The 10,901-nt window shown below is 47.3% G+C and overlaps 1 protein-coding gene across 5 annotated transcripts in view; it reads right to left on the bottom strand.

The window, feature by feature from the left end:
- Window positions 1–10,901, bottom strand: part of tbcd (tubulin folding cofactor D) — a 92,738-nt gene that overhangs the window by 71,306 nt on the left and 10,531 nt on the right. For 3 of the 5 annotated variants that reach the window (XR_003871285.1, XM_029729120.1, XM_029729118.1), the window contains exons 9-13: window positions 8,959–9,004; window positions 7,314–7,446; window positions 6,970–7,112; window positions 3,485–3,545; window positions 3,159–3,233 (exon numbers count right to left, since the gene is read on the bottom strand). Coding sequence is in view for 4 of the 5 variants with exons in the window: in XM_029729120.1 (XP_029584980.1) it covers window positions 3,159–3,233; window positions 3,485–3,545; window positions 6,970–7,112; window positions 7,314–7,446; window positions 8,959–9,004 (458 nt within the window). In the remaining variant the exon portion in view is untranslated. The remainder of the gene's footprint in view (window positions 1–3,158; window positions 3,234–3,484; window positions 3,546–6,969; window positions 7,113–7,313; window positions 7,447–8,958; window positions 9,005–10,901) is intronic. The other 2 variants (XM_029729117.1, XM_029729119.1) reach the window with 2 other exon arrangements.

The following is a 10,901-nucleotide window of genomic DNA, read 5'->3' on the forward strand; positions in this document are numbered from 1 at the left end:
GTGCTCCTAACCGCAGCTTGTTACCTGTATAAAACACACCTGTCCACAGAAGCAATCAATCAATCAGATTCCAAACTCTCCACCATGGCCAAGACCAAATAGCTCTCCAAGGATGTCAGGGACAAGATTGTAGACCTACACAAGGCTGGAATGGGCTACAAGACCATCGCCAAGCTGCTTGGTGAGAAGGTGACAACAGTTGGTGCGATTATTCGCAAATGGAAGAAACACAAAAGAACTGTCAATCTCCCTCGGCCTGGGGCTCCATGCAAGATCTCACCTCGTGGAGTTGCAATGATCATGAGAACGGTGAGGAATCAGCCCAGAACTACACGGGAGGATCTTGTCAATGATGTCAAGCTGGGACCATAGTCACCAAGAAAACAATTGGTAACACACTACGCCGTGAAGGACTGAAATCCTGCAGTGCCTGCAAGGTCCCCCTGTTCAAGAATACATATACAGGCCCGTCTGAAGTCTGCCAATGAACATCTGAATGACTCAGAGGACAACTGGTGAAACTGTTGTGGTCAGATGAGACCAAAATGGAGCTCTTTGACATCAACTCAACTTGCCGTGTTTGGAGGAGGAGGAATGCTGCCTATGACCCCAAGAACACCATCTCCACCGTCAAACATGGAGGTGGAAACATTATGCTTTGGGGGTGTTTTTCTGCTAAGGGGACAGGACAACTTCACCGCATCAAAGGGACGATGGACGGGGCCATGTACCGTCAAATCTTGGGTGAGAACCTCCTTCCCTCAGCCAGGGCATTGAAAATGGGTCGTGGATGGGTATTCCAGCATGACAATGACCCAAAACACACGGCCAAGGCAACAAAGGAGTGGCTCAAGAAGAAGCACATTAAGGTCCTGGAGTGGCCTAGCCAGTCTCTAGACCTTAATCCCATAGAAAATCTGTGGAGGGAGCTGAAGGTTCGAGTTGCCAAACGCCAAACCTTAATGACTTGGAGAAGATCTGCAAAGAGGAGTAGGACAAAATCCCTCCTGAGATGTGTGCAAACCTGGTGGCCAACTACAAGAAACGTCTGACCTCTGTGAATGCCAACAAGGGTTTTGCCACCAAGAACTAAGTCATGTTTTGCAGAGGGGTCAAATACTTATTTCCCTCATTAAAATGTAAATCATTTTATAACATTTTTTACATGCTTTTTTATGGATTTTTTTGTTGTTATTCTGTCTCTCACTGTTCAAATAAACCTACTATTAAAATTATAGACTGATCATTTCTTTGTAAGTGGGCAAACGTACAAAATCAGCAGGGGATCAAATACTTTTTCCCCCACTGTAGCTTGAGATGATTTTACAGCAACACTGCATCTAAGTTCCATAATGTTTCAAAGACCTGTCGGTCAAGGCCAGCTCATGAATATAAGCTCCTCGCCCACTCAACCTGTCTTTATAAACTTCCTGGTAGTTTGCCATGAGAGGAAAAGAGATTAAAACAAAAAAATAATTAAGCAATTCTATCCCCCCATAAAAAATTATGGGTGATATTTTAATCACGCAAAGGGTTATTTTACATGGGAATCAGAATTACTGTTTGGGAGCTTTAATAAACTCAGCAAAAAAAGAAACGTCCCTTTTTCAGGACCCTGTCTTTCAAAGATAATTCGTAAAACTCCAAATAACTTCACAGATCTTCATTGTAAAGGGTTTAAAGACTGTTTCCCATGCTTGTTCAGTGAACCATAAACAATTAATGAACATGCACCTGTGGAACGGTCGTTAAGACACTAACAGCTTACAGACGGTAGGCAATTAAGGTCACAGTTATGAAAACTTAGGACACTAAAGAGGTCTTTCTACTGACTCTGAAAAACACCAAAAGAAAGATGCCCAGGGTCCATGCTCATCAGCGTGAACGTGCCTTAGGCATGCTGCAAGGAGGCATGAGGACTGCAGATGTGGCCAGGGCAAGAAAATTGCAATGTCCGTACTATGAGACGCCTAAGCCAGCACTACAGGGAGACAGGATGGACAGCTGATCGTCCTCGCAGCGGCAGACCACGTGTAACAACACCTGCACAGGATAGGCACATTCGAACATCACACCTGCAGGACAGGTACAGGATGGCAACAACAACTGCCCGAGTTACACCAGGAACGCACAATCCCTCCATCAGTGCTCAGACTGTCCGCAATAGGCTGAGAGAGGCTGGACTGAGGGCTTGTAGGCCTGTTGTAAGGCAGGTCCTCACCAGACATCACCGGCAACAACGTCGCCTATGGGCACAAACCCACCGTACCTGGACCAGACAGGACTGGCAAAAAGTGCTCTTCACTGACGAGTCGCGGTTTTGTCTCACCAGGGGTGATGGTTGGATTCGCGTTTATCGTCAAAGGAATAGGCGTTACACTGAGGCCTGCACTCTGGAGCGGGATCGATTTGGAGGTGGAGGGTCCGTCATGGTCTGGGGCGGTGTGTCACAGCGTCATCGGACTGAGCTTGTTGTCATTGCAGGCAATCTCAACGCTGTGTGTTACAGGGAAGACATCCTCCTCCCTCATGTGGTACCCTTCCTGCAGGATCATCCTGACATGACCCTCCAGCATGACAATGCCACCAGCCATACTGCACGTTATGTGCGTGATTTCCTGCAAGACAGGAATGTCAGTGTTCTGCCATGGCCAGCGAAGAGCCCGGATCTCAATCCCATTGAGCTCGTCTGGGACCTGTTGGATCGGAGGGTGAGGGCTAGGGCCATTCCCCCCAGAAATGTCCAGGAACTTGCAGGGGCCTTGGTGGAAGAGTGGGGTAACATCTCACGGCAAGAACTGGCAAATCTGGTTCAGTCCATGAGGAGGAGATGCACTGCAGCACTTAATGCAGCTGGTGGCCACACCAGATACTGTTACCCACCCTTTGTTCAGGGACACATTATTCAATTTCTGTTAGTCACATGTCTGTGGAACTTGTTCAGTTTATGTCTCAGTTGTTGAATCTTGTTATGTTCATACAAATATTTACACGTTAAGTTTGCTGAAAATAAACACAGTTGACAGTGAGAGGACGTTTATTTTTTTTCTGAGTTTACCTCAACATATATCTGTATATTGTCTGATAAGATGTTCCCCAGTGGCACAGACAAATAGCATAACATAACACGGCAAAGCTGCAAATGAACCAGTTGTTACCTGAAACAGTCCAACACTGATCCGACCACCTCGTCAGCCAGCTCCTTGGGGAGTCTCCCTGTCACCCTCCCAATACTGAGAAGAGGGAAGACATGTTGGATCCTATCGGAGCAATTCATCTGTACTTCATCAACATGAGGGATCCTCCCTATAGGCACTTTTCTGGTTTTTAGGTGTTTTGTCTGTTCAGGTGCCACATTTATTCTGTACTACATCAACATGACAGACATAACTCAGTGCTCCTGCCTATAGCCATCATCCTGCCTTCTGAAAGACAGACGCTTAGTGTTTATCATTGTTATTCAACGTGACAACAAGGCTCTCACCCCTTAGCAGCAGACCAGCGCACGATGGTCTCCTTGTCTTTCAGCCCACCCAACAGCTGCTCTGTGAAATAACAGACAGAGAGAGAGTCACTACCTGAATAGCTGTGACTGAACACCATAACAGACAGAGAGAGAGAGAGTCACTACCTGAATAGCTGTGACTGAACACCATAACAGACAGACAGAGAGAGAGAGAGTCACTACCTGAATAGCTGTGACTGAACACCATAACAGACAGACAGAGAGAGAGTCACTACCTGAATAGCTGTGACTGAACACCATAACAGACAGAGAGAGAGAGAGTCACTACCTGAATAGCTGTGACTGAACACCATAACAGACAGACAGAGAGAGAGAGTCACTACCTGAATAGCTGTGACTGAACACCATAACAGACAGACAGAGAGAGAGTCACTACCTGAATAGCTGTGACTGAACACCATAACAGACAGACAGAGAGAGAGAGTCACTACCTGAATAGCTGTGACTGAACACCATAACAGACAGAGAGAGAGTCACTACCTGAATAGCTGTGACTGAACACCATAACAGACAGACAGAGAGAGAGTCACTACCTGAATAGCTGTGACTGAACACCATAACAGACAGACAGAGAGAGAGTCACTACCTGAATAGCTGTGACTGAACACCATAACAGACAGACAGAGAGAGTCACTACCTGAATAGCTGTGACTGAACACCATAACAGACAGACAGAGAGAGAGAGTCACTACCTGAATAGCTGTGACTGAACACCATAACAGACAGAGAGAGAGAGAGTCACTACCTGAATAGCTGTGACTGAACACCATAACAGACAGACAGAGAGAGTCACTACCTGCATAGCTGTGACTGAACACCATAACAGACAGACAGACAGACAGACAGACAGACAGACAGACAGACAGACAGACAGACACTACCTGAATAGCTGTGACTGAACACCATAACAGACAGACAGAGAGAGTCACTACCTGAATAGCTGTGACTGAACACCATAACAGACAGAGAGAGAGAGAGTCACTACCTGAATAGCTGTGACTGAACACCATAACAGACAGAGAGAGAGAGAGTCACTACCTGAATAGCTGTGACTGAACACCATAACAGACAGACAGACAGACAGACAGACAGACAGACAGACAGACACTACCTGAATAGCTGTGACTGAACACCATAACAGACAGAGAGAGAGAGAGAGAGAGAGAGAGAGAGAGAGAGAGAGAGAGAGAGAGAGAGAGAGAGAGAGAGAGAGAGGGAGGAGAGAGGAGAGGAGAGAGAGAGAGAGAGAGTCACTACCTGAATAGCTGTGACTGAACACCATAACAGACAGAGAGAGAGAGAGTCACTACCTGAATAGCTGTGACTGAACACCATAACAGACAGACAGAGAGAGAGAGTCACTACCTGAATAGCTGTGACTGAACACCATAACAGACAGACAGAGAGAGAGTCACTACCTGAATAGCTGTGACTGAACACCTTAACAGACCTGATGTGGGTCAAATTCAGTAGGGCACAAAACAAAATGTTTTGCAACAGAACATGTAAATCTGTGTTGTTATTGGTCAAGTAGTTCAGGATGTTGCACTCTCAACTGAACATAAGATACAGGCCTTAAAACCAATGAGACAATGAGAAGGATGCTGACTTCAGACATATCAAGAGAGAGAACGAGAGAGAGAGAGAGAGAGAGCTGAGAGAACGAGAGCAAGAGCTGAGAGAACCAGAGAGAGATCAGAGAGAACCAGAGAGAGAGCTGAGAGAACGAGGGAGAGAGAGCAAGAGAGCGAGAGCTGAGAGAGCGAGAGCTGAGAGAACGAGAGCTGAGAGAACGAGAGAGAGAGAGAACGAGAGAGAGAGAGTGAGAGCTGAGATAACCAGAGAGAGAGAGCTGAGAGAACCAGAAAGAGAGCTGAGAGAACCAGAGAGAGAGAGCTGAGAGAACGAGGGAGAGAGAGCAAGAGAGCGAGAGCTGAGAGAGAGAGAGAGCTGAGAGAGAGAGAGCGAGAGCTGAGAGAACGAGAGAGAGAGAGCTGAGAGAACGAGAGAGAGAGAGCTGAGAGAACGAGAGAGAGAGAGCGAGAGCTGAGCGAACGAGAGAGAGAGAGCTGAGCGAACCAGAAAGAGAGCTGAGAGAACGAGAGAGAGAGCTGAGAGAACCAGAGAGAGAGAGAGCTGAGAGAACCAGAGAGAGAGAGAGCTGAGAGAACGAGAGAGAGAGAGCTGAGAGAACGAGAGAGAGAGAGCTGAGCGAACCAGAAAGAGAGCTGAGAGAACGAGAGAGAGAGAGAGCTGAGAGAACGAGAGAGAGAGAGCTGAGAGAACGAGAGAGAGAGAGCTGAGAGAACCAGAGAGAGAGAGAGCTGAGAGAACGAGAGAGAGAGAGCTGAGAGAACCAGAGAGAGAGAGAGCTGAGAGAACGAGAGAGAGAGCTGAGAGAACCAGAGAGAGAGAGAGCTGAGAGAACCAGAGAGAGAGAGCTGAGAGAACCAGAGAGAGAGAGCTGAGAGAACCAGAGAGAGAGAGAGCTGAGAGAACCAGAGAGAGAGAGAGCTGAGAGAACCAGAGAGAGAGAGAGCTGAGAGAACCAGAGAGAGAGAGAGCTGAGAGAACGAGAGAGAGAGAGAGCTGAGAGAACGAGAGAGAGAGAGCTGAGAGAACGAGAGAGAGAGAGCTGAGAGAACGAGAGAGAGAGCTGAGAGAACGAGAGAGCGAGAGCTGAGAGAACGAGAGAGCGAGAGCTGAGAGAACGAGAGAGCGAGAGCTGAGAGAACGAGAGAGAGAGAGCTGAGAGAACGAGAGAGCGAGAGCTGAGAGAACGAGAGAGCGAGAGCTGAGAGAACGAGAGAGCGAGAGCGAGAGAACGAGAGATCGAGAGCTGAGAGAACGAGAGAACGAGAGAGCGAGAGCTGAGAGAACGAGAGAGCGAGAGCTGAGAGAACGAGAGAGCGAGAGCTGAGAGAACGAGAGAGCGAGAGCTGAGAGAACGAGAGAGCGAGAGCTGAGAGAACCAGAGAGCGAGAGCTGAGAGAACCAGAGAGAGAGATCTGAGAGAACCAGAAGGAGATCTGAGAGAACCAGAGAGAGAGCTGAGAGAACCAGAGAGAGAGAGCTGAGAGAACCAGAGAGAGAGAGCTGAGAGAACCAGAGAGAGAGAGAGCTGAGAGAACGAGAGAGAGAGAGCTGAGAGAACGAGAGAGAGAGAGAGCTGAGAGAACGAGAGAGAGAGAGAGCTGAGAGAACGAGAGAGAGAGAGAGCTGAGAGAACGAGAGAGAGAGAGAGCTGAGAGAACCAGAGAGAGAGATCTGAGAGAACCAGAAAGAGATCTGAGAGAACCAGAGAGAGACAGCTGAGAGAACGAGAGAGAGACAGCTGAGAGAACGAGAGAGAGAGCTGAGAGAACGAGAGAGAGAGAAAAAGAGAGAGGGCGAGAACGAGAGAAAGAGAACGAGAGAGGAGAGAGTGAGTAACGCTGACTGACCGATGACGTTCTCCACCTCCTCTGGGATATCATAGTCCTCCTCCTGGCTCTGGGTCTCCATGTCTGGGCTAACAGCCTCTACTGTGGAGCCAGACTGGGACAGAGACAGGTTGGCTGCCAGGGAGCGACTCCCTCTCTGGTACCTGAATGACAAGCAAACATACAAGGTCTCAACACAGTGAGACCAGCTTTCCCTTAAGAAACGTTCAACGGCGTGCAAAGGCTCCCAAATGAACATCTAGGGACTGGGTCTCCTCCACTGGTTGAGGAAGGTTAGACCGTCTCTGTATCAGCTTGACTCCTACCTCAGTGTGTGTGTGTGTGTGCGCACGCACGCATCTCACCTCCACTTGGCCAGTCGGGGCTTGAGGAAGGTCAGACCCAGTCTCTGTATCAGCTTGACCCCCAGCTTCCTCAGCATAGCCTGGCTGCTCTCTGCCACATGACACTGGTCCAGACACTGCAGCACCACTGGAGCTGAGGAACACACACACACACACACACACACACACACACACACACACACACACACACACACACACACACACTAGTACCATGGTAACACTACAGTGGTCCAGACACTGCAGCACCACTGGTTAAACCCGGCATATAATTTAGCCGTCCCACACAAGTTTTGGAGATTGGAGACAAACTCCTCATGTCGTTGCCTACTCAGGGCGTGTGACCATCACCGACGCGGGACAGAGGTGCAGTCTGAGGGCCACCCATCTCCTCTTTGAACCATCACAATATTTCTTTACATTTTATCGGCACCAAATCTGAAATGCTCTTGTAGTGTGAGATGTGCTACGACAACTCTTCAGAACGGTGATCATCTGCAGGAGCCAATGAGAGCTGGCCAGAGAAGCAGCCAGTCAGACGATGACGTTGCACCCAGGATGTGTAGACTCTGGAGCAGGACACATGACTACTACTAATATGAGGTTGTACATCGTCACAGCTCTGAAGTTTACAAGCAATGATATTCAACTCAAAATGTATTGGCTAGATATTTCAACTCTGTATGTCAAGTGTGAATGTCTGACTGAAACTATTTATGAAGCTGCTTTGAGCCACAGCTCGTTGTAGCTACGTTAACAATCTAACCACATCATTGTTTTGGCGAGACAGCGTGCTGTGGAGAATCCTCACCACCAGGTGACCTCGCCACCAGGTGACCTCGCCACCAGGTGATCTCGCCACCAGGTGAAGAATCTGTGTCACATCGTTTAATGTGCTCACCACTACGTTGGTAAGACAAAACACTACAGGAAAGAGGCTGGTTTAATGGGCTCACCACTACGTTGGTAAGACAAAACACTACAGGAAAGAGACTGGTTTAATAATGTGCTCACCACTACGTTGGTAAGACAAAACACTACAGGAAAGAGGCTGGTTTAATGGGCTCACCACTACGTTGGTAAGACAAAACACTACAGGAAAGAGGCTGGTTTAATGGGCTCACCACTACGTTGGTAAGACAAAACACTACAGGAAAGAGGCTGGTTTAATAATGTGCTCACCACTACGTTGGTAAGACAAAACACTACAGGAAAGAGGCTGGTTTAATAATGTGCTCACCACTACGTTGGTAAGACAAAACACTACAGGAAAGAGACTGGTTTAATGTGATGTTAGGGGTGTAGTTTACACCATCACCTACAGCCAGTCAATCAGTCAACATCAGAAGATCACCTACATTTAACTTATTTAGCAGATGCTCTTATCCACAACAGATAAAGGAGGTAAGACAACTACTTATCACAATGGATGAAGGAGGTAAGACAACTACTTATCACAATGGATGAAGGAGGTAAGACAACTACTTATCACAATGGATAAAGGAGGTAAGACAACTACTTATCACAATGGATGAAGGAGGTAAGACAACTACTTATCACAATGGATAAAGGAGGTAAGACAACTACTTATCACAATGGATGAAGTCAAATTGCTGATCAAAAAGCAACTATTGAAGGACATTCTTACCGTACTGGAGAAAGTCATCTCTCTTGCCATGCTTGAATAGCTGGGCCTTGAAGACAGACGGGAGACAGGTGAGACAGGTGAGACAGGAGAGAGAGGTGAGACAGGAGACAGAGGAAAGACAGGTAAAACAGGAGAGAGGGGAGAAACAGGAGAGAGAGGAGAGAGAGGAGAGAGAGGAGAGAGAGTGAGAGAGGAGAGACAGGATGTCATTACATGTAGTCTGGGATTAAATCCCCACTAACCTCTACCTTCTGGATGTCATTACATGTAGTCTCGGATTAAATCACCACTAACCTCTACCTTCTGGATGTCATTACATGTAGTCTGGGATTAAATCACCACTAACCTCTACCTTCTGGATGTCATTACATGTAGTCTGGGATTAAATCACCACTAACCTCTACCTTCTGGATGTCATTACATGTAGTCTGGGATTAAATCCCCACTAACCTCTACCTTCTGGATGTCATTACATGTAGTCTGGGATTAAATCCCCACTAACCTCTACCTTCTGGATGTCATTACATGTAGTCTGGGATTAAATCACCACTAACCTCTACCTTCTGGATGTCATTACATGTAGTCTGGGATTAAATCACCACTAACCTCTACCTTCTGGATGTCATTACATGTAGTCTGGGATTAAATCACCACTAACCTCTACCTTCTGGATGTCATTACATGTTGCAGCGAGGACTGCCGTGTGATAAAGGTTCATTTTAACTTCTCTTCTAATGCCATTCTCTCTGTCTCTTTTCTCACTCCCCATTTCTCAGCGGCTCTTTAAAGTTTTGCTGCGTGGCCAAATTCAAAAGGCAACTGTGCAAAACAAAGATCTTACTAGAGCCCGTTGAAGCCCCTCGGGGCCGTCAGAACACACAGAGCCAGTTTTAAACGCTCTGAGCGCCACATAGAGAGAGACAAGCCGGTTTCCCCTCCCAGTCATATTACAGAGCACAGAGAGAAGGAGAGACCGTTTGTAAACACGTAGCGCCAGTTTCAACGCCAATAATATTACTTTGATACACTGCTGGCTTGAGGGTTGATTAAATTAGCTTCTTAGACTGACACAAACACAAGAGTTGACCTGAAAACAAATGTACTAAAATATACTGTTTTATCAAGGTGGTTGGTGAAACCACAACGTAGGACATTAAGACATTAGGACATTAAGACATTAGGACATTAAGACATTAGGACATTAAGACATTAAAGACAAAGTGGAAGAGAGTGAGGGACTGGGGATTAGTGTGGGCAGGTAGGGCCATAGCACCTCTATTGGTAACGTACTGACTACCAGCAGTATATCTATAGACTACCACACTGGTAAGTACTGACTACCAGCAGTATATCTATAGACTACTACACTGTAAAGTACTGACTACCAGCAGTATATCTATAGACTACCACACTGGTACTGACTACCAGCAGTATATCTATAGACTACCACACTGGTACTGACTACCAGCAGTATATCTATAGACTACCACACTGGTACGGACTACCGGCATAATCTATAGACTACTACACTGATCCAGATCTGTTTGGGCTGTATAGCCAACCCCTGGGGATCTGGAATACCAGTTCCTAAAACAGGTCTGTGACCAGCTAGCTAATTACCACCAGAGGCATGTCCTTTCACGTTCCCTCCCTCAAGTCGTAAACCTGACAACAGGTGCAGCACTAAACACCTGCCAACCCACAAGGCTATGATCGCCCACGAACATGGCAGCCGTACATGTAGGCTCTTGTAAACTAGGCCTCGCTCACTGCAACACACACACACTCGAGGACAGACAAACTGTGTGTGTGTGTGTCATACCAGAGACTGCAGGGCCCCGTCCAGGATTACAGTACCTCCCATGGTCTGGTCACTGGCCTGAGAGATGGTGGTCAGACTCCAGTCCAGGAAGTCTCCTAGTCGCTTCAGCTTCACATCAGGA

Source organism: Salmo trutta, chromosome 32 (assembly GCF_901001165.1).
Source record: "Salmo trutta chromosome 32, fSalTru1.1, whole genome shotgun sequence".
Classification (NCBI taxonomy): domain Eukaryota; kingdom Metazoa; phylum Chordata; class Actinopteri; order Salmoniformes; family Salmonidae; genus Salmo; species Salmo trutta.